Source organism: Tauraco erythrolophus, chromosome 9, assembly GCF_009769465.1.
Source record: "Tauraco erythrolophus isolate bTauEry1 chromosome 9, bTauEry1.pri, whole genome shotgun sequence".
Taxonomy (NCBI): domain Eukaryota; kingdom Metazoa; phylum Chordata; class Aves; order Musophagiformes; family Musophagidae; genus Tauraco; species Tauraco erythrolophus.
Window position 1 is genome coordinate 37,726,975 of NC_141473.1, and position 23,909 is coordinate 37,750,883.

The 23,909-nt window shown below is 49.8% G+C and overlaps 1 protein-coding gene across 1 annotated transcript in view; it reads right to left on the reverse strand.

Annotated features, from left to right (window-relative positions):
- Window positions 1–23,909, reverse strand: part of CDH23 (cadherin related 23) — a 194,239-nt gene that overhangs the window by 103,578 nt on the left and 66,752 nt on the right. Inside the window, exons 7-9 of the mRNA XM_086616195.1 lie at window positions 10,948–11,142; window positions 8,305–8,433; window positions 1,193–1,271 (exon numbers count right to left, since the gene is read on the reverse strand). Of these exons, the coding sequence (XP_086472321.1) occupies window positions 1,193–1,271; window positions 8,305–8,433; window positions 10,948–11,142 (403 nt within the window). The remainder of the gene's footprint in view (window positions 1–1,192; window positions 1,272–8,304; window positions 8,434–10,947; window positions 11,143–23,909) is intronic.

Below are 23,909 nucleotides of genomic sequence, written 5' to 3' on the forward strand. Positions count from 1 at the left end.
CAATGCCCAGAGCCACCGAGCTGGTCCCTCTCTCCTGGGCTAACCCCAGCAGTCTGTCTGTTCCCAAGGCACAGCCCCACCGAAGCAGCACCCGAGCACAGCCCAGTGAGCATCAAAGTCTGCCTTGGATACGGCAGAGGCTCACTGACCTCAAGGTCCATTCAGCCCCAAAAATTGGCCTTTCCAGAACTTGGCTATGTTTTATTTATGTTTTAAACGCCTGCCCAGCCTGCCCTGCCTCTTGTGCCATCTGAAGAGGTTGACAAAAGAGATTGGGGCTTGTGGAGCAGCAAGGAGGGTCTCCCCAAAAAAACAATAGCATGGCCAGTAGGGTTCAGCACCAGACACCTCAGACAGACCTTTCTTTGAAAACTGATTCTTTTGTAAAACCTGAAACAGCCATTTTTTTTCTCAGAGCCAAACCAACCTGGTAGACCTTCCACCCAAGGTAGGTCCCCCAAGCTACTGTTGCAAAGGAGCCAAGCACTGCCCAGTGACGGCAGCTTCAGCAGGCTACCCACGCACACTAGGAAAGGTTCCTTGGGCTTCAGAGTCAGTCCATGAAGGCAGGATTAATCCACGTGCCTGTCAGAAGGCAGCAACCCTCCGCTGCTTTAATTAAGCTCCATTCTCTAGCCCTGCACCTTCACAGGTCCAGGCCTCTGCCTCTCAGCTTGCAAAGCTCTAGCAACACTTTGGAGACCAGCCCTCAGCACGGAGGCTTTTGGGAAACGCCGCAGAAATCGCCAGGAGCTGACCAGCCCCTAATCAGTCCCATTCTCTCCCTAAACAATAGCCACTGTACTGCCAGTGAGAGTTTTACGCCAGTCTCCTCCACGTGCGTTGCGCGACGCGGAGCAGTTAGTGGCTCGTCATTAGGACTGAAAGGTTGCGCTACGGGGGATCGGCAAATTTGTTAGAAACAACGTCCGCTGCTCGAGGAAAGGGAGATGCTGCAAATGATGAGCTCCGACAGCACCCAAGGCAAAGCAAGCTTTTCAGAGAGGTAAAAGCTTTCAGTTGTAGCAGTCAGCTACAGTAATTAGTGACGCTGAGTCAAAAGAGCAAGCGGTACAGTCGAGAAGGAACTTTGCCAAACACAATTTCCTAGGCATGGGATGTACAAAGACTCATTGCAGGACTAGCTCCTCTGCGCTCGCTCCGCTCCCCACCACGTCCCTCCGTGACTTACCCGAGACGATGGTGTATCCGATGCCCCGGGGACGGCCTTTGTCCTGGTCGATCGCCGTTATCATCCGGACAGTGGTACCCTGGGGAGGGAGAGGAGATGCGTTACAGCCACCCTGGCTGAGCACTGACCCTGGGGAGGGAGAGGAGACGCGTTACAGCCACCCTGGCCGAGCACTGCTGAGGGTGCCGGGGTGCCCTGCCAAGGCGTTGCACCTCTTACTGTGGGCCATGTGTTTAGGAAGACCTGTCTGAGGACAGGCATCTCATGGAAAACTCCCATCACCTGCCTCTTGAGACAGTCTAGGCTCACTGCTCATCACTCTTGTGCAAGCTCCAAAACTCTGCTAACCCATCCCAGGACATGGCTGGTGATGCCAAGGGCACGGCCAGGAGAACATGTCCTCTAACTGAACCATCAAGAGGGCTAAGCTGGACTGTGCAGTAGGTTTGTACCAGGGCAAGTGACGTAGGGATTGGAGAAAGCACCACCAGGCTCATTCCCCGTGCTGCTCGTGCCCTGCCTGGAGGAGAATTCGAAGCACGGTCAGCGTGGTAAATGCACAGCTATCGGTGCTCGAGGAAGAAGAAGAAGAAGAAGAAGAAGGAGGAACTGAAGGTGCAGCATTGGCAAAGCCAGGACATGCCTCCTCGCAGCATCACAGGCTGCCAGGCAAAAGCATATGCTTCTCCACCACAGAGATCGTCACTCTCCATTCCCTCCAGAACCAAAGGCAACAATTCCTTCTCACCGTGACCTTCAGCACTGGTTGCTACACCAATTTTATCTACTGCTGGCTTCCCAGTTTCAAATGGTCCTCTTCTACGCCTGCGTTCTTCAAACAAGGCACCCCATGCGATGAGGGATGCTCACCCTGGCCATCAACATCCAGCTGCACAACTAAGTAAGTGAGCTGCAGAGACTTTAATCGAAACCTCTGAGGATGAGAGGAGGGTTGGACAGATGCTGAGACCAGGGGATTGCCCACAGGCAGGAGCTTCAGCAACTGCCAGCTCAACCCACCTCATCCTTCATCCTCCAGGACAGACCTGCTTCTTTCTAGCCCAGCAGAAAGGTCCATGAGGCCAAGAGTCCCCAAAAACCAAAGAAAAACCGAAAAGTGATCCAAAAATTCTTTACTTCTTTAAATAAAAACCTCATGCACTTATGTCAACTCCATAAGCTCTACTTCCCTCACCGCACTGCAGTGAGCCCATGTGAATACAAACACACGCACGTGCACGTAATTAATGTAGCGTGAACAAATTTACAACTCAGCTGTTCTTGTTTTCCTTGGTTTATTAACAGAGGGAAAAGAAGCAATATTTTTTTTTCTTTTCTTCTTTTTTTTCTTGCCCTCAAAGGAAATGTCAATAGAGGCGTTTGCATATCTAACGAGGGAGCGTAGCGGGAGGGTGGTGTTGTGTTCACCCTGTGATCCATCAGTTGAAGGCCAAAGGGAAAGCTGCTGTGGAAACATCACCGGTGGAACGCGGGGAATTGTCATCTTCCTCAGCTTTCAGAGCCGTGTCCCAGCAGGCTCGATGGGAGATGCTTTGCTGCTGCCGGCCGTAAAGAAAGCTCCTGGGGCCAGGCAAGCTGCCCATTCTCTGATCTCCGAGGGCATTTCGATGGACTCCTTAAGTAAATCCACGTTATTAACCGAGAACATTAGCCATAAATCCCAGGTCACTGGCCTTTGAGCAGCGCTCGGCTGGTGAGGCTCAGCAGCTGCCGGAGAGCCTCTAAATCACCAACAATAACTCTGCTTTCCCCAAGGAAGCAAGGAGAGATAAAAAGCACAAGAAAAGTGGGAAAGGAGCAGGTGAGAAAGCAGAAGAGAGCAGGGGCGGTGGGGGAAGGCCCTTGGTCCGTCTGACAGCTCGCTCATCACCTGTCAAGAAGCGAGGGAGCAGCGCAGAATGATAAGCGTTGCCCGCCGTGAGGCACATTCCGAAGGGGAGGCAGCTGCGGGAGAAGGCAGGGCTCCCAGGATGACCGGGGAATAGCAATGGGACTGACGACGCTGCGGCTGCTTTGTCTGCGGGAAAGGTCCCTCCCATAGGAGCCAAGGGGCAGGGCTGTCGGGAAAGATAAAAGGATGAGCACGGATGTTGTGGCAGGGAAAGTTTGGGAGGGGAGGAGAGGGAGTCTCGGTTGGGTATCTCAGCAGCACATGCTGTAGAGATGTCCATAGGAAAGAAATCATCCAGAAATCTGATGGTGAGAATGAGGGCTGCTGGAGAGCACGCTGAGGTTCATTTGGCTCTTGGCAAGCCCGTGACGCGGCTTCCACGCTGCTGGGTTGTGAGACTGGGTCTCCGCCTGTTCTCATTGTGGCCCTGTGTCTCCTCGTGGCCCTGTGTCTCCTCTTTCTCCACAAGCCCCTTCACCAGCCCGTCCTGGGAATGAGCCACACTTCACCAGTCACCAAGAAACACGTACTGGAGTGGAGCTGAGCTCCCTACTGTACGTGGATGCTGTCTTGTGGAACCACAGCAAGGGCAGGGACTTGGGCACCTCTTCACATCCCACCTGGTTTCCATCCTTCCTCCCAGCTTCTTCACAAGAGTCTTCCGATAGCCACAAGACTGGCGGATCCCAGCTCCTGAGAAAGGACGATCCCTCCTTGAGCATCCATACGCTGTTTAGGATCAATCTTGATCCTTCTCAGGAAGAGGCTGAACAAGTGCCACAGGACAGCCGTAACGTTCCTCCACATTGCTAGTGGCAATTACTGGTTTTGTAGTGAGCGGATAACAACAGATGAAGACAGCCTCGGAGCATGATTCCTCAGCACAGGCAACAGGAAGGAGTATTCCTGTTCCGCATGTATTGGAGAGAGATGATGTGATGCAAAAGGTGACACTACACACAATCTATACTCATCTCTTAGTACCTGTGATGATCATGAAGTGCCTCGCCCACCACACCAGCAGAGATAACTAACCAGAGAGGAGAGACTAGGAATGGGAAAACACCCCAAACCAAAACAAACCCTTCATCATCATGACCACACCACGATGGCAAAGATTGACTTCTCACCAACCACATCTCAACAGCTTCCAATTTCTCTTCCAAAATCCTATCGGACCACACCACTATTCCTTTCGCTATCTAGGTCTTGGCACGGCCAGGCCAGTAGATGTTGTGCCCTGGCTCCCTGAGGCAGCCAACTGCATCCCTAAATTGGAGAGGACCCTCCCATCATCTCTAGACAACCACATCTGGCAAACATGTCTCTAGCGAGCACACTTACTCACAGAAAACCCACATTGACTTCCAGCGCCAACAGCTCTGCCCAGGACTTACTCCAGGTATTTGTGGCACAAACCTGCGGCTCTCAGAAACTCCCAAATATTCTTGACATTTCTTAAAACGAGTAACCGCTCACCTGCCCACCACAGACAACAGTGGCTACAAGGAAAGGACTCGGCTGGTGGGTACAGACCGAAGCACCAGAACAGAATAACTCTTTTCCTCTAGGGAAGGAGGAAGAAGGTTTAGAAAAGTAATAATCTGGAAAAGCCTGTGCTTAAAAAAAGAGGCAAAGAAAATAAAGAATAGCACATTATCCAAACAAAATCTGAGGGTTTTTTGAAGAGGGGCAGGGGTAAATCAATCCTTTTTTAATAAAACGCTGAGCTTTTAATAAAGTGTTCACACTGATGGGCTGGAAATATTGTAAGAAAGAATTAACTCGGAGCTATTGAGACTCTAGGGCAAAAATAGCACTGATTCTACATTATTTCTTCAATCCAAGGAGTTTTTGAGGAGGAGGGGGATGGTCCTGAAGAATTAAAACAGTTTTAATGATATTTGACATGTATCTGTACCACACTACTGCAAGAGAATACAACTGCTGGTCTTGGGACAAAGCGCCAATTAGGTTTGCCCCCCATCTCATCTTCCCGTGGCTCCCTGCAGGATGAAGCACACTTTCATAGGCCTCAGCTTGTCTCTTAGCAAGTGAATTCCACCTCTTTTACCCCCAAAGTGAAGCTGCGATGCTGCCTGGACCATGCGCCAGCTGAGGTCCAAAAGCAGGGGCTCAACTGACCAAGAGCATCTCTGCAAGGAGAAATGGCCCTTCTCCTCCAGTCCCTATTAACTTGTCTGGAGAACATCAATAATGCTATCCAGTCTAGAGACACTGGGAGGACGGACACCCTGAAAGACTCTGAGGATGAAAAACACAACGTCATCAAGCTCTGTCCCAGTTACAGGCAGCTTTGGTCCACTCGGGTGCCCTGGGATAGGTGTCCAAGGCACACTGGGATAATAAAGAGTGTCAAGAAAGAAGATACAACACCTCCAGGGACAGCAAGGTCTCTCTCCGCTGCATCCTCTTCGTTTGCCCAGTAAGACATTTCTTTCTTCTCAGTGTCCGAATAAGCATGTGCCCAAAATGCTTCTAAACTATGCTACCAGATCCTGGTCTGAGAAAAAAGAAGAGCTACAACAGCTCTTCTCTCTCCTTTCACACCCCTCCACCCCTTTTTCTTCTTCTTCTTCTCTTACAGGATTAGGGACTTGAAAGGCAAAGCGCAGCCCAGCCTTGCAGCGGGAGGAGGGGGGGAGGGAGCGCTTCAGAAAGCTGCCACGGGAAAAAAAAAAAAAAATCCTATTTCTCACTTCTTAATTCCAGTCAATTCCAGTCAAAGGGCTGATAGAGATCTGTTTGCGGTAATTTGCTGCAGTTTATCCACTCTTTTCACCTTCTATCGGCTCTTCACTGACGGGCTGGCTGACATGCTGTTACTCGAGTGAGGAAATTAAAATTTGATGCAATAATCCCAAATAAGAAGGATTTTATTAGGTAATGTATACACTTTAGATGAGGTATTCTTGCCCGATACATTGATAGAGGAACACAGACACGCTGTGCACCGCAGATAAAAAGAGAGGCAAAAGAGACAGGGAGCAGGCATGTGGAGCAGCAGCAAGACTCTGCTCTGTAGGTTTGGGGCTTGGATGAGACGTCTTGAGCATGTTTTGACCTGCTGAGCCCCACAGCAAGGTGAACGTCACCCGCAAATGCACCACAGCCCGTTGGCTTGACCTGGAAGCCTGGTTTTGGGCAGGAGTTGGCCAAGCTCAGACTACCCACCCAAATTTGCTGTTATTCTTTCGGTAACTGAGCCATTCTTGGGTTGGTGACAGTTTCCACTCCGCACGTGCGACCAGCTCCCGGGGGTGGTAGGGCAGAGCAGATGAGAAGACTTCTCATAGAGAGATGAAAACGCACATGTTAAACCCCAGGCTTGCCATTGCAAATCACGTCCTTGTTTCAGCAGTGGAGATTTCTCCTGGGAAGGATGGGACTTTGGGTCAAAATTAGAGAGCAAAACCACTCAAAGCACTGCCCAAGTTCAGCAATTGTCTTCTTCACCGTGTCTCTGGTGGCACCTATCCATCTTGGAAACCTCAAAGCCTTTGGAGATGTTATATAGGGCCAAGAGAAAGTAAAATCTCGAAACCCATCAGAAAAGTGCTAACAGTTTGGTGAGCACTCCTTCGTCCATTCCCTGTTTCAGGTCACACGGCGATTATTTGCTGCTCTGCCAACTGCAAACAGCGTACGTTCTGGGAACAACTGTGACGCACGTCCGTGTATCAACACAAAGAGATCGTTGAGCTCCAGTCTTAATATATACCATTAATTTGAGAGAGATCCCCTTTCTTAGATACCAGGTCACTCCTTGAAGGTGATGCAGTCCATAATCTTTGATACTCGTGGGACTTCATTTCTCTAATTTCATCTCAGGCTTTCCTCCCCAACTAAAAGGTGACCTAAGCAGTGTTTTTTCTTCCTTGCAGCTCACGCTGCCCACCACAGAAACGCTCCTTAATCTCAACAGCATTGAAATGCATTGAAACTTTCCCTTCATGAAAGCAATTCATGAAGCCATTTTTTTGGCTATCTTCAGGCCGTCAGACAGGTAAGTGTGCTGTCTGACCGTGGGATTTGTGACAGTAGGACTCAGCCCTATTGATCCAGCACTCTCCATGCCATCAGAGCCAGTGCTTTGCTCCAAAGTGAATAAAAAGGCATAAATTGAAGCGAGCTGGAGTTCCCTCTCTACCACTGCAGGAACTGGGTCACCAGGCGTTTCGGATCCAGGGCACCAGAGACGTTCCAAGATGCACATGTAGTATGGATGCCTACCACACCACAATTTCAGAATAGAAGGTTTTTTGCATCCATACACAAAAAGTTTGCCGTATAGACAAAGCGATGGGATGCACAGCTCTGCTCTTGGGAAGGTGGATGCTGCTGATGAGGGTTGGCTGAAGGTCCTGGGCACCCTTGCTAGGATCAGAGCTAACAGCTCCCAAAGATGAAAGCTGCCCACCATGCCCCCCACTGTCTGTCATGGTGGGGCAGGAGAGGAAGAAAAAAAAAACAACCCTGCTGTATTTAGAGACCGGGAGACATTTTCCACAAACAGCGAGTTTGCTGACAAACCGAGTTTCAGAAGAACTAAAATGATTGGATCAATTTGGCAAAACCTGGGGGAAAAACGCTCGAAGTGCTGAAACGGCTGATGATCCTGGCATTTTCAAAACTGCCTCATTTCAGGAATGTTTACGGTTTTCTTCAACTTTTCTATTAGAAATGGCATGCATATACGCTGTGGGGAGGAAACGGGGTGACCGTGCACTAAGAACAACAGACAGCCTTCCTAAAATTTAGGAAAATAGTTAGGAAAAGATTTTTTTGGGGGGGGGTTCAGGCTTCCTAAACCTCCTTGCTTAGGCTCCCTTTTTTAAAAAAAGGACAAAATGTTTTGGAGCTGGCTTGAAACATGTCATTCCCCAGAGAAAAAGGTTTGTCTCTCTTTGGATGCTGATTGAATCTTATGATTCAAACCATCTGCACTTCAGCATGGAAACAAGGTTCCTCGTAGCACCCAAGCCGTAAACGTCGGGGCAGAGAAATGAAAACCAGTGATGGAAGGAAGGATGGAAGGATGAATATCTGCAAAGAAGAGGTTTTCCTTCAGCTATTTTGGGGTACCTTGTGCTTTCTGTCCCATACCCTGCCCCACCCTCCCTTGGCCCCCGGCGCAACACCGCGGGCACGGACATCGGAGTGAAGCAGTAGCCCTTACCGGAGGTGAGTTTTCATAGATGTTTGTGCTGTAGGGCAGGTTGATGAAGATGGGGTCCATGTCCTGCACGTCTGTGATGGTGATTGCCAGGTTAGCCAGAGTGGACAGCGGCTTGTTTTTATCTTGGTCCTTGAAAACACAAGGGGTGAGGGAGAGAAAGGATTTCTATCAGAAAAACAGAATTATTCAACAGCATTTAGCCTCTCACAGTTGCAGTTAGGTCAAAATTTCTGAATAGTCCAGGCAATCATCTCCTTTTCAAGCTACCTGCTGGAATTATTGTCCACTGTACCTCCCTCTAAGCTGAAATACAATACACTTTCCATTCCAGCACCAGCCCCTTAGAATAGAGCAACCACCGATTTCGTTTTCATTGCGTTTCGGGTGGAAAAGAAGTAACGCTGTTCAACGTACACTTCAAAACAGAAACACCCTCCCAGCGCAGATACAGCCTGGAACACCTCTGCACCATGGGATCCAGGTGCAGTTGCCAGCAGACTTTCACACCGGCGTTATCGCAGCAGCTTGGCCCGGCAGTGCCCTGCTGCCACCCTTTGTCTTGCCGGACCCTTGTCCCCTGGGTGCTCAAAAGTGACCCCCAATGCCCACAACTTCGCTAGAAGGGCAGGAGCAAAGCAGATAAGACACAAAGGGAAGGAAACAAATCTCTCCTTTCCCCCCTTAATCAAGCACCGTGGGGAAAGGCGACCATCAGAGGTTACCGTGTACTTCTGTAGAATGGCTCTGAACAGCGGCAAGGACTGATTGCCAGCAGATTAATGTTAATTTAAACCGTATTCAACAACACAGCTTGTACATTATCCTCTTAACCTGCAGGCCTCAGCGTTTATGGCCTGGATGGATGCTTATTCCCGACTCACGCTCTGCTGTTAGCCTTATTGGGTTGAAGTCTTTCGTTTCTTCGGAAAATGTTTTTTTCCCCTCCCCTTCATCTCTTAAATTTTGGTTAAAGTATTACAGACAGCACTGAAAAAACAAGTGCGTTTCGAGTTTCCTCACCTCCCGTCTCCCATCCTGCCCCTTCCCGTCTCTTTCCGCCCTTGCTGCCCACATCCCTGGGATGAAACAGCTCCTGCCTTGAACCAAGGCTCTGCAGCTCTTCTTGCAGCCCCCTCAAATTCACCATCACTCCCCTTCCCACTCCAGACCGTGCAAACTCTTCATCAGGCAGGCAAGAGACTGCATTTGCTCTTCCAGCTCCTGCTACCCTGGTGCAACGCTTGTCCTCCTCCTCAGGCTGAGCCTCCTTCCCTAGGGTTCCTCATTGCCTTTCTGCTGGAAATTACCAGCGCCCTGCGATCGAGCCGAGGGGACATTCCCACAGCTGTAATCAAGCCCAGTTCAGAGACTTAAGTCTTTCAACTCCCCACACTGGGAATCGCTAGAAGCCAGGAGCATACTAGGTAGCAAGTACCAGATCTGGCCCCTTTTTCTCTTTGCTGGTAACTGCACCCGGGATACGGGGCTAGATGAAGCTGGAAGGACCAAGGTGCCACCCTTGTGTCCTTGAGGAACCCAGAATTGGACACGTGGAAGAAAGGCATGTTTCCGTGGGGGCTTGCGTTTGGTCCCATGTTTTCTAACCTGCTAGATGGTTCAATAGCACGTGTCGGCGGCAGGGACTGAGAAACAATGGAGAGGGCCTCTTACCACTAGAACATTTAAAATAAAACGAGGTATGTTTCAGAAAAAATAAGCTCCTGGGGAAAATTCCACAGCCTCGAACATGCAGGGGTTGGGCTGAAAGGTTGAGCTGCTTGCCTGTGGCCCTGCAGCCTGTGAACGTGGCCACTCTCTGTAGCCGTGAAGAGCAAAGCAGCCCCGCGCAGCCCTCCACATCCTCGTGACATTTGAGGTTCTGCACCGAGACAGTGATCTTGATTAAATCACATGCTTCAAGAGCTCTAGCCAGCTGCCTGGAGGGGGTCGGGAAGGGTTTTCCCCCCCTCCTGAACACACAGTTGATCAGATGTATTGTAGGGCTGAATTTTGCATCTGAGATGGCAAAAGAGCCACCACACAGAGAGCTGGGTTGTGCCACGCTCCTCCTTTTCATGCTCCCTATTGAGCTCTCTCTAGATTGGACACCAGCAATGAAGTTTCCCATTCGAGCGGGGCAAGAATTCGTTTACCATGGTGGCCCACCTGGACCTTCGTTTAGGGGTCCCCTCCTGGTACACAGTGACATCAACTATAATTAGGATCTTAATTTCAACTCCTCTGCCCATTAAAATTTTAACTCTTGATGTCTGAACTCATCTTTAGCTGAGCGAGCCTCAGGGGGGTTAAATGCAGGTGGATCCACCTGTAACACACTGTGAGGCACAAGGAACGAGCCCAGAGGATTTAGTGGTCTGTACGTCCCGTAGTGGCTTTCTCCACCAAGGGAGCCACTTGCCTTTACGCACGAGCCCCTGACACGTGTAGGATGCTGCTGGAGAGGTGCAGCTGTGCTCCACGAGCAGCACAGCAGCGATTTGAAACTACCCAGGCACTGCATGCCTATAATATCTAAGCAGAAAATGCTGGATGTGGCCGAGAGGATGCCAGAACTGGGCAATAAAGTAAATAAGCAGCAGCTCCTTCCCCCTCTGCTCCTGCAGCGGGCAGGAGAAGACTCACCGTCGCGTTGACCTGGAGCTGGTACGCCTGAGTCACTTCGTAGTCCAGCTCCCGGATCACCGACACGATGCCACGGCCGCTGTCGATGGCAAAGAAATTGGAAGGAGGTTGGAAGGAGTAAAGCACGCTGCCTCCTGCTCCCTGGTCCGGATCTGTGGCGTTCACTATGAAAATGGGAGTGCCCACCGGTGTATTCTGGAAATAAATCAATAAATATATAAAATACAATACATCAGTAAAATTGTGCACCAGTCTATTTTCCCATCAAAGGCACATCAACGATTTCCTCCGCCCACCCTAAAGGAACATCTAGAGACCCGAGAACTTCAGTCCTATATTTTCAGGACGTTTATAAGTTTTACAGCTGTTTCCTTTATTACAGTATTGCAGCAGCTATAATAGTGGTTACACACTTATAATAATAGTTATACAGCTGTGGTCAAGATGGCACTCTATCACAAACCCTTATTTTCCCAGACATCAAAACTTTCCAGAAAAATCACTCTCTTTGGTGAAACTTGCTTTCTGCCCAAAGGCACTTTTATTTTCAGCGCTGATTCCCTCTCTGTTTTCACCATAAAGGCATTAAATATGAGAGCCTCTAAAAAAAATAAATAAAAAATACAAAAACGCGTTAAACGCAGCACAGAACTTTACGTAAAATTCAAAGTTATAGTTTCCACAGCAACTCCAACCTGGCCCGATTAACGCAGGCATTAACAGCGAAATCGTCATAAATCTGGAACTAATCTACATGCATAAAACATGCAGCTGAGTGCACAAAATCAGCAATGGCAAATGCAGTTTGGCACTTCTTATTGTTTAACTTCGCAGCGGGGAGAACAATTATCCATTTTTGGTGGAACAGCTGCATGTTCCTATGCAAATCTTCAAATGCATATTCTCGTCTCTCGAAAGGCAGAAGCACAGACCGCGAGCAAAAAGGCTTTGCCGGGCACCCTGGGCTGCAGGTACACATGGATCACCACCACTCGGGAGAATCCATACATTTGCAACGCGTTCAGGCACGTTAAGGGTTGACAAAATGCTAAAACTTGAAAGGGAGACAGCAAAGGTCAGGAGAGAGATGCGACGGCAGCCGGTTACGGCCAGTGGGGATAATACGGATTATTTCTGCAAACTTCTTCCCAAGCCTGGCCATTTTATTGTTAACTTCCTTCATATTAAATTATTCCTCCTCAGCTTAGTATCCCGAAGTGCTGAGAAGGTGGAAAGGAGACTTGAGGAGCTGCAAAGCTTGGAAGATGGGGCACTGCTTCCCAGCAGAGATCTTCCTGTAAACCCTTGGTTGAAGCTGAGCAAAGTGAGCCCTTTTCAGTTTGGTTTTTTTTTTGGGAATCACAAAGCTTCCAACACTTTGCTGTCCCAGCTCACCACCTCCACTGGAGAGCATGAGAAACCAGGGCTCCACGCTTGGAGATCTGATTTAACTGCTTTGATACGGGGCAACAGCACAAGGAAAGAACCAAAGTATCTGAATTGCCCCCGGCAAGGCTCAGGCGAGCAGAAACATCCCTCCAAGGCTGCGAGCTTGGTCAGGCAGAGCAGGGAGCCCTGGGGTCCCGAAAGCAGCGCTGAGCACCCATGGTGTGCTCTTGCACCTCCCTGTTCTTGCATCCCACCCTGTAGCATTGCAGGGATGTACGGACATCTAAGCTGGCCTCAGGCTCGAGCAAAACACCACTTCCTTTCTGCCGAGGCGTGAGAGGCTGCAGCTCCCACCCAGATTTTTCATTTGCTTTCTTTTTTCCCCTCCCTCTAAATCAAGCTGCTACAGGAAGCCTCGCAGGGCACGGCCTGAGGATTAGTTTTTAAAGCACCTTCGAGTTTGTTTTTTTTTGCCATCAGCAATCATAAAAGCATAAAAGATATGGCTAGAAGGGACCTCAAAAATGAAACCTGTCCCCGTGCTACACCTAAATCATCCCCATCCTTAAAGCCTTCTAGTGATGGAGATACCACAACCTCCCCAGCCCACGTCCCAGCAGTTGGCCACCCTTTGCCTTAAAACTGCTCATTTTCTGTCCTGCTTACCCCAGATCTGCCCTTTCACCATGTAAGCCCCTGACTCAGTGCCACGCACGCAGCACATTGATCCTGGCTCGTGTGTATGAGAGCTCAGGAACTGCGACCTGGGCAGCTCGGGAGGTGCGTTGGGGTGGAAAAGCCCTTCATGGAGGGGCTCTGGTGAGTGTCTGCTTTCCGAGACACCTCCTCAGACAGGGCTAGAGCATTTCTCCATCCCTCTTTGGGCTACCTGCCTCCCCTCAAGCCATCGTCAGCTGGGAGCAGCATCCCGCAGCCCTCCCGCCACTGCTGCCAGGACACCGCGGCTTTCACCGTGCCGTCCACGTGCTCTGACAACCACCTTCTCAAATTCCTCCACCAGAGCCATGGAGATATCAATGTCAGGACGAAAAGCATAACAAATTAACCAATAATAGGGGGGAGGAGGGGAGAGACAGCAGAAGAGCATACGTGGGGTTACACTGATGAGGTCTGGGGTATATTGTCCCCAGGAATAATAATATTCATAAGGATAAAACTGGACTTGAATATGTTTCCTCTTCTTTTTAAGTGCCCCTAGCCACTCGTTTTAACATGCAAATCCGCTCTGGTCACCCGTGATTATGGGGCTGCTCCGGCTTGCTGCGAAACAGGAGAGCTTGATTTCCCCAGCATTGTATTTCATACAATAGCCCAAAAGCAGGCTTTGAAGAGAGTTCATCTCCTCGTCCTTCCAAAGGAGAAGCTGCCTGGAGAGACATGGAGGTCACCAGCTTTGGTGCCATCAGCTCCAGCCCCAACAGACACTGCCTGAGCTCTGACTTGGCGATTATTGTATTTTTTACCCTTATTTTACAGCTTTGCTGACCAGATCCCTTCGTTGGTGAGAGCAGCAAAAGCTATACAAGGCGGGTATCAGCTCTGGGCAAAGATCTGGCCAGCCCTGGGAAACAGTCACCAGCATCTACACCAAAGCATCCAAGGGGTTGTGGGGGACCCCAGGGTAGGACCTCAGCGGGCAGCTGGAAGCACAAGGGTAGGTGCAGGAGCAAAGCCAGGCGCTGGTGAATTTAGGAGGGGAGCAGAAGGGCTCCCAGGTGATAGGAGGAACATTACAGGAGCTCAAAGCAGAAGAGCATGGTCGCAGAGGGGGGAAACCTCTGATACTGCCCAAAGCACCCAAGCCAGTGGGAAAATTTTGCTCTCAAATAGATGCCCTTATTGCCAACAGCAGGCAGCTCAAAGGATGCAGACCTGTAAGAAGTGCTTTGGAAAATATCTCTTTTTTTCTCCCAGCTCAAATTCAAGCAAAAAAAAACAACCCCAAAACTCTGGCAAGGCAAAACCAGCTGCTGGATGCAGACATCCTACATCAACAGCCCTCCAGGAAAACAAGCTTCACTTTCAATATTCGTGCCCAGGCAGGACTCAAGAGGAATTTCAGACTGCCTGCCTTAGAAAGCAGCAGAAATATGTCTTTAAAATCCTCTTGCCATTTTCAGGTCAAACAGGCTCAAGATATTCCTCAGCAGGGAGGCCGATGTCTTTATTTCTCAAAAGATGCGGCCCATCATCTAAACAATGGAGCAAAACATTTATATAAACAGAATTGGCTGGGCTTTGTGTTTGAGGGTAAATAACAGGCAGAAGGCACAGCCCTGGGCTCACCACCAGCTCAAGACGGACTGTGTTTCCACATTTTGAACGTTTGGCCCGTTTATAGGACTCTTCTGTGTGTCCCTCAGGGCTGTGCTTCCTTAGCAAAGATTAATTGTGGTTATGCTTAGGTCATCAACAGGCAAAAATAGCAAGTTCTGTCTTTCCTGTCCAGAAAAAAAAAAAGAAATGCAGACCAACAACAGCCTACAGGTGCTTGTGGCAAACAGGTGAGTTTTCTACACAAGTCACCGATTTTTTTTTCCGTTTTTAAATCCTTCTACCCTCTCCAGCAGTCAGCGATGAAGCTTCACTCGTTAGAGGAAAAAAAAAGAACCGGTGACAAAACTGTGTCATATCATTAAATCTTTGTTACGATGCCAGCAGATGCGAGATAAAAATAAACACGCAGACAGATGCCTCCCACGGAGGAGGAGGAGGGCAAACGGGAGTAGGACCCACTCCCGACCTGTCTCCAGCACCCCATCCTTCATCCAACAGCGCTCCGGTGAGCCAGTGGCAACGCCATGGGCTGGGGATGCCATGGGGCAAGGTAGCCAGGCCCCTTGTTTTGCAATAAATGAATAAGAAAGGTTCAAACTGTTGTAAAAATCTCATAAGGAGAAGCTCTGGGGCCTTGTTGGCCAAAAAGAAATGTTGAACGGTGACAGCACGTGGGACACACGGCTATCCAAAGCACCATGAAGACCAACCCAAGAGCAGCAAGGTACAAGAGGTGACTACTCCACTTCAGCGTGTCATCGATAGCAAGGAGAGACTGGGATTAAAATAAGGAATGAACAACATTAAAATCCCTGTCCAAACGCAAAAGAACAATGCTGCACAAGTAGGTGGCAAAGGAGAAACCAAGACCTTACCTCTCTTCCACCAGCACAGCAGTACAACAAGGCAACGAGCAGGTTTGAGTGTCCAGAAAGAAGCTGCGTTTCCATTCAAAAGCTGTCATGGGTATGGATCAAGTGTGGCCCACCATAGCAGACATCTCCCCCAGCCTAGGTTATCACCTCCCATGCAACTCTCCAACATGAGTGATCACATAGATGTGCCCCGTGTCATAGAATCATAGAACGGTTTGGGTTGGAAAGATCACCTTCCAGATCATCTAGTTCCAACCTCCGTGCCATGAGCAGGGATACCTTCCACTACACCAGGTTGCTCAAAGTCTCATCCAACCTGGCCTTGAACACTTCCAGGGATAGGGCATCCACAATTTCTCTGGGCAACCTGTTCCAGTGCCCCATAACCTTTAATGTAAAAAAATTTCTTCCTTTTATCTAATAGAAATCTCCCCTCTTTCAGTTTAAAGCCCTGGCACGTTGACAGCTGGGATGTCAAAGGTTTACACAACATTCTCCCCAAAAAGGCAGCTAATGCTGAAGAAAAGGTTATCAGGAAAAGAGTGTTTTTAAAATACTTACGCCTCGCTCTCTGGCCACGCCTATAGTCCATAATATCTTACTACAAACCCTGCTATAAAACACATTAGTAATAAGATTTCTGATGGATGCTGCTCCAATGCAAGGCGGATTGGGGCGCGGAGGGGATGCAGCCTCTGGCGGTGTGATGGGCCCCACACCACACAGCTTATATGGCTGAACACGATGGGTGCTGGGCAGGATTCCCGAAAAATGCCAGAGCAGCATCTCCCCTTGCCTGCCACGAAACATTCCTGGAGGGCGGCAGAGCCAGCACCAGGAAGCTGTGGCAGGACCACGCCAGCACATCAAGGACTGGAGACAAGCTGGGTGAGTCACTCCGGAGGAAAAAGCTCCCAAATCAAGGAAAACTTTAGGAGAGATGATTTTTTTAAGACATTTTTTTCACATAGGGCTAAAAAGAAAAGGCTATTTGCAGAAAAGCTGGCACCCATGCCGTTTCACCAGGCCCGCGGCGCTCACTCCCGGAGCGTATGAAACCCACCGTCCGGTCATCGGCTGCTTACCCTAACAGAGCAGGATTGCACAGCACCTTCCAGAGCTTTCCACCAGAGCAAAAACCATTTCAGAGGCTGCCAGCACCTCAAACATGCCTTGATCCATCAGCCTTGTCCAACTGGCCCGACACCGTGAGCCCCGTGGGCAAAGGGCTGACGGGGAAATACGCAGTGCTGACTTTGCGGCAGGGTCTGAGTCAGATGGAAATAAGAGCTGGGAGGTGAAGCAGGGGAGATCTGGGAGTTCATTTCTCAAATACCTCCTTCCCTTAAATACACCCACCTTCCAACCCACAGCCAGGTTGTTCCAAGCTCCAGTGGGGCACTAGGAATATTTATTTGGGGTGGTCCCTCCAAACCAGCGCCTGGCCACACGGAGAACCTCCGTCCAACCTCCCAGGGCAAAGTCACCCAGCAGAAGCCGGCAGGAGCGATTAGGATGCAGATGCGCGCGTGCCGTACCGACGCAAATAATGTGGAAAAACGGCAGGCAATCTGGCCCAACAGCTGGCTGAAGGTCGACAAGATGAAAGGAGGCGATGCAAACGGACTGGGGGGCATCCAGCGATGGTCACGAGAGATCTCCGCATCAGCATCGAAACCGTCTTGCCAGTCTCATTTCAGGTCCTCCTTTTTTTTTCCCCCCTCCCTGCGCTGCCCCTGCATCAAGGCAGGAGCTGACCGCTCCCATCAGGAGATGCTTCACTGCTTCGCTCTTCTGTTATATCTCAGGTCAACCTATTACTCTTAAATAATTCCCTGCTGCTGCTGCTCCTGGCGGCTCTTCTCCCTCTTGCCACAGTGCAAGCGGGGTGGATGGAAGGAGCTTTGGCTCTGTTAAAAGCCACCTCAGACATCCCTCTGCTGGAGCCTGCGGCGCTCCCGCCGATCCCATCTCACCACTGGGCAGGAACGGAGGGTCCGCTGCCCCTCGCCCAAGGCAGGGCATCTCAGAGGTGCCGCCTAACAGAGTTGACGCTGAATCCCGCTGCTCTCCTGCTCCAGCTGAAATCCTGGCTCCCTCGTCCCAGCACTGCCCAGGACAGATTTAAGTCACCTATTCCCATCCATGTCTCATTGGCTGCGGGAGAAAGCTGGAAGGAGTGTCAGCCCCAATTCCAGACTCTGCTGAGACGAAAAACCAGCCCCAGGTTTGGTTTTCCGCCCCCCAGGCTCCATGTCGGAAGCAGTCCTATGCCAGGCTGGATCACTTCCCTGTGTGCCAGCTCTAAACCCTCGCGGGGATGTGCACAGACTTCCAAATCCTGTCTTCTTTATTACACTTTTAATTACGTTTATTAATTGCATTACCGCTAGCCTGAGCCAAGCAATTTCCAATTTCAAAGTTTGATTTTAAAACCTGATAATTTCCTTTTTTACTTTTTTTTTTTTTTTGGTTGAAATTCACCCCACCTTTCAATCAGTTCTCGTTAATATGTATCCCTTGTTGCTATCTCTATTAAGTGACCTCCCTCATTATCGGGTGACACTGGCGAACGGCCACCGCAGAGCTATAATTCAATTGAGGGGCTTTTTGAAAACACCATAAACACAGCTGGAATAGATGTGTTACAGGAGCTGGAGACTGAATTAGCGGCTGGATAACCACACTTGGAGCTGAGAGCACTTCTTTGCAGCAGATACGGCCCGACCCAAGGCACGGTGCTGCAGAAAGGGACATCGCAACCACCAAGTCCACCGTGACAACAGGGCAAGCAGCCACAAATGGAGGAGGATGCTCCAGTATCCCTCAGGGTTACCCCATTTCCCACCAAAGATAACTCTGCCCTGGCCAGCAAGGGGGTCAGATGGCTGATTTATGACACAGTGTCCTCGAAAGCAGGGGGCTCGGCAGCTCTGTCACCTCTCCTTGTGGAACCCAGCGCGGGTGCTGCAGGGCAAGCCCAGGAGAGGCGAGAGAGGAAAGGAACGCTGAGTTGAAAATGAGGAAACTCACAATATTCCTCTTATTTGTAACTTCCCAACTTCCCAACTCTGGCTGCTGTCCCTTCCAGGCAGTGATGCTATAAGCGGGACCTGCCACCTCTGCGCTCTCGGGAGCAGCCACGCGCTCAAGCGCTCAGCCAGGGCTCAAGCACTCATCCAGAACGGAGTTAGAGTCAAAAGGGAGAGCGAGGGCAAGAAAAGCACTCTACAGCAGAGCTTTAATTTGCAGCTTCAGGAGCAAGAGGACCTGCCTGCCCTAGACCGCAGCAAGCACCAGGCTTGGGCTTGCACAGGGGTCGCACCACAATCTCCCAGTCAAACCACCAGAACCAGAGGATGACTTCTCCCTCCCCTCCCTCCAAACCCTGCCTTCAAGCTCGCTGCTTGGTCTCTCTCCATCCCCAGCCAGCCCTGCCCAACGACCCGCCATGCATGCCAACAAGCAGACAGAAAGCAGCCAGGTGGCTGAAGCACCAGAAGAAATGGAGCACGGAGAATAAAGTAAATTCCACACCGGCTTTCAAGAAGCCATCCTGTCCATGCTGTTACCGGTTATTTAAGCAGACAGCCAGTTTTGTCTGTTGAAGCTCATTTCCCTTGACAGCCCCTATTTCGAGGTAACTCGAGCTATTACACCACACCTTGGGTTTGCGTTTGCTGCCCTGGATCTCAGGAGACCATGAGTGGCTTCTCACAACTCTGTGAAAAGTACCAAAGAGTAGCAAAGGTAATGTCAGCAGGCTTACATGCTCTGTGCATGGAAACCTTTCCAGGAACCAAAAAGCCACCAACATTGACCACTATAGGAGGAGACCTTCTAGCAGTCTTCCAGTACCTGAAGGGGCTACAAGAAAGCTGGAGAGGGGCTTTTGACAAGGGCATGTAGTGATAGGACAAGGGGCAATGGCTTTAAACTGGAAGAGGGGAGATTTCCATTAGATAGAAGGAAGAAATTGAGGGTGGTGAGGCACTGGAACAGGTTGCCCAGAGGAGCTGTGGATGCCCCATATCCCTGGAAGTGTTCAAGGCCAGGTTGGATGGGGCTTTGAGCAACCTGATCTAGTTGAAGATGTCCCTGCTCACGGCACGGGGGGTTGGAACTAGATGATCTTGAAGGTCCCTTCCAACCCAAACTGTTCTATGATTCCATGCTACAAACATACAGCTATAGGAGCATAAAGTTGTGAGCACAGAAACTCCCAGGTTGGGGTTGATCATTCTGTCTTCAGAAAAGAGGTGAGGAGAGCTCTGGCAGGGACAAAGCAGTCTACCTTTTACGTTTCCAGCCTCCTCCAGCGAGGCACGTTTCGGTCAGCAGGTCTGATAACTCCTGCCAAAGAGCATTACAGGCGACGGCCAAGGTGCTCACTGGACCGTTCCTGATGGTTTTCAGCAGCCCTGCAAACACCGAGGAGCAGCAGCAGAGCGGGTAGAGCAACCAACACACTGTCAGGGTTTCTGTGACGGGGCTGACTTCGTATCTCTCAGCTACATCAACTGCAGGTGAAATACCAAAACCCTCGGCGTAGCTCTTGGCTAAGAGGAAATTAAGGGGAAGCAGCAGCACTAACACCTCCCACGAGACCGACAGACAACAGATCCTGCTTCTGTTCTTTCTCTCGTCTTTCTACCAGCCAACAATCTCGGTCGAAAAGGGCGACAAAGTCACGTACATCATCTTCTCTGAGCCATACGACTTGGTGCGCTGGGAGATTGATTAACACGTAGAACAACTCAAAACCAACACAGTCAGCTAACACGTAGCCCTCAAAATACGATTGTAAACATGGAATATTATTATCAGGCAAGTGTATTTTTAATGGATTCCTGCTGGGAACCTGCAGGTCTCTGCTCATTATTTGACATTTTTACCAATCACCTGGAAGAGTAAAAGCACAGAGGTTGGGAGATGGGTAAAGAACAAAGGGCACAGCCTGTCCACATCCAGCAACTGGTTTGAACCAATATCTATTTTTTTTTAAATGTGTGAACACATGGTCCTATATCTGAATCAAAAAAACCACAGCTCTCCTAGAAAGGGAATCACCCTGTAAAGCAGACTGCTTCCCACTGCCCTGGGAGGGGACAGAAGAAAAGGGTGGTGAAGCAGTCACCACTTCATTAACTCAGAGCCCGTGGACAAAACCCGTTGCAGAAGCCATGTTTTGCTCCTGTTTCTGCCCATTATCCATCTCCAACCTTCGAGGAGCCAGGCAGGGCTGGAGGAAGAGCTGGGAGGCAGCCGGCGCTGCCCTCCTGGGCTGCTAGTATGTCAGTCCCAATTTCGGAGGTGGCAGATGGGAACCCAAGATGGTCTAATGAGACATTTGAAAGTCAGAAGCAAACACCGAGAATGTGAAAACCTGTCAGTGGGAGAGCTACCAGCTTCAACAGCACGGCTTCGTTCTCACCAGTGTGGGCTTTCCTGCTGGAAGAGGGTGTTGGGAGCAACCTCTCCCTTTGCAAGGGCATGCACCACAGATGGCCCAGCACTTCTTCGGCTGTAATCTTGCCAGAGACGGTGGGCATCGACTGGGTGGATCCAGGTGGCCACAGTCAAGGTCTCTGCTCCTGCCTCTGCTCTCAGCACTGGCAGAGGCAGCTTTTGTCCAGAAAAGCAAAGGCGGCCCTGACCCACAGCAGCTAGTGAGTTTTTTTTCCCCCACTATCCTTCCTCTCACTATTAAAATTCAGCAGCAAAAATCAAATCACCAGTGTGACCTACTGCTACCAGCCAACATACGTCGTGGGGTGAGAGAAGAAATCCCTTTCCCGATTTCTGCTCTGGGGTGATACCAGAAACTGGACAGATCCTATTTTTTACATCCCCTTTCATTTGCAGTCGCCAATAACTTTTACTTTCTAAACCCAAGGAGAGGTAAAGAGGGTGGGTTAAGTCAACGTACCAGCCTTTAACCTGGGGAGGACACCTGGAAGCAGCATCCTGACCTCCGGCAGCCACCCGTGCCAGTCCCAGGGAGGATGGGAGCGGTGCAGGCTGTCGTGGCTGAGCCCAGGCAGTAACAAGGGTTACTCTTAACGAGTGTCCTGTCTCCATCAATTTGTCTGGGCAACCCTTGCTGCAAGAGGTGGGAACTGGTACCCCCTCCACAGCCCGTCGGGTGACGCTCCGGATCGCAAATGACTTCCATTAAGGCAGAGCGTTCATACAATGCATTACAAATGAAACCCTAATGACAGGACACCGGCAGTATTGCTTCTACTTGATATTAATCGGGTGACACTTTCTTTTAATGGTACATTAATTAATGCAGAATACCAACGGAAGTCCACGACACCCACATTAATACAAATGAATTCATTATCATCGGTGTTATTACAAGAAATGACAAATAAATCTGTAACAGTGGGGCCCTTCAAATAATAGCCACGAATCATTAGGTATTGCATTCATTTTTACAGCATACCACAAATATATACGTGCAATCTGTGGACGCTTACCTATCCACACTTTCCATGCCAGCCCAGCATCCATCCTTCCTTGGCTCTCGAGCTGTCCTGAGCCTCCTTGGAGGAAGTCCTAGCAGCCAGCCCAGCTGGCCAGGGAGAATGCGGGACTTGCTTTCCCATCAGCTCATCGCCAGGACTCTCCTCTCCTATCCCACATGCTCTCGGCCAACATCTCAAGTCTTCAAAAGACCCTTTGATCTAGTGTGTGTATTCCTGTAAAGAGGATTGTCAGCCTTTCCCCCCCATCTCTTGCACCACCATTTTAGCCAGGTGGGTAGAAACCTGCCTGCTTTACCACCTTATTCATTTATTTTACTGCTTATCCCCTGTTCTAGCAGAAAAGCTAAAAGCATCTTTCACAGCACAGTGGCTCTTGCTTCTGACCATAGGCGGAGCAAGCAATTTGTCCTCAGAAAAGTAGAGGAAAAAAAAAACCACACAACTATAAAAATCTCTCTTTGAAGTCTGGGATTTGTAGGTCCCAAAGATCCATCAAAAAGAAACTCCTGGGAGAGCCTCTGCAGCAGCCTGTGAGCAGGTATCGCTCTCAACATGAGCGAAAGCAAGATCCGTACAGCTGTGCTGACTCGAAAAAAAAAAAAAAAATTCCCCATCTTCCCGTGGATGACTTTATTACCAGAGGTAGGATCGATAATAGTTCGGCTCAGGTCTCCTCATCGGGCTTTGCTCTTGCTGAAACGCTCGTGCTAAACCAGCAATCTCCAGCACGAAGTGTTTCCGTCGAGGCGTGCCATGACATGGATTCCCTGGAAGGAACCCCCAGCGTGGATCCCGCTCTCCCTTGACAGCCAGCACCCCGATTTGCTGTCTCCCACCACCTCTGCAGCGCTCACAGGCAGAAAGAGCCGTAACAAATCCAAGACAAAGGAACAGGTGGGGAATATTTTTTTTAAAAAAATACAATTCATACAGGCTTCATGACTTGCCCTTGAACCACTACAGCAGGAAAACCCAGCAAAGGAGCTAAGACCAAGCTAATAAAGACGTAGGAGAGCCTTAAGATAGGAATAGAATTCTATTCTTATAAATTCTTAATAAGAAGATAGGAAGTTGAGCAACCCAAAGGAGGAAGAAATGGGAAGAAAAGCATTGAGTTTCCCAGTTCGTGCATCATCCCAGTGCTGCAGCGTATGTGCCACATGCTCCGAACTCATGTCTGCTAGCATGCATGCTATGAAAAATGGGTTTATGGATACCCAGCCACCCCAGCTTTACTTGATCTGACCTGAAAACTCCATGTTTAGTGCTACACACTGAACCCACGTGCAGAGCAGCTTTATTGCGCCTTGTGTCGGCCCAGACACTGATGTTCAGCTCTGGAACAATGAAAGAGCATCCTTCAAAGCCAAACACAGACTAATAATCTGAATTTACTGAGTCTATGCTAACCGTACAGACTCACACAGTGGTCATTTGTGAAGTGGAAAGGCAATATTAGCAGGAAAAGGGCCAATAAAGTCATCAGCCTCTTGAGGACAGAGAGACAGGCGCGTGATCCTCACCTCTGGCTACAGGTAGGAGAAGTTATAAAGCATCACACACCTAGTAACTGTACCAAGGCTGTCGTTTCTTGGCATCAGATTAAGTTTTAGCTCCTATCTCGATGAAGGACAGACAGATCTGCTCCCAGCACCGCCCTCAGCAAGGCTGAGGCTTTCCATACAGGTGATGGGGGGAAAAGGCAGCTCCTGAAAAGTGTTTTTCCAAGGCACTGCCTCCTTGCTTCACAGTTCTCCAGCTAATTTCCTTGCAGAGGCAAAGCTTCGCTACAGGAGCATCCTACGTTCAGGGCTGCTCTGCAGGAGCGATGCTGCCCAGCTCCCGGAGCAAGGAACAGGGATGCATACCATCGTGCAGTCACAGCGCTGGGGCATTTCTTCTCCTC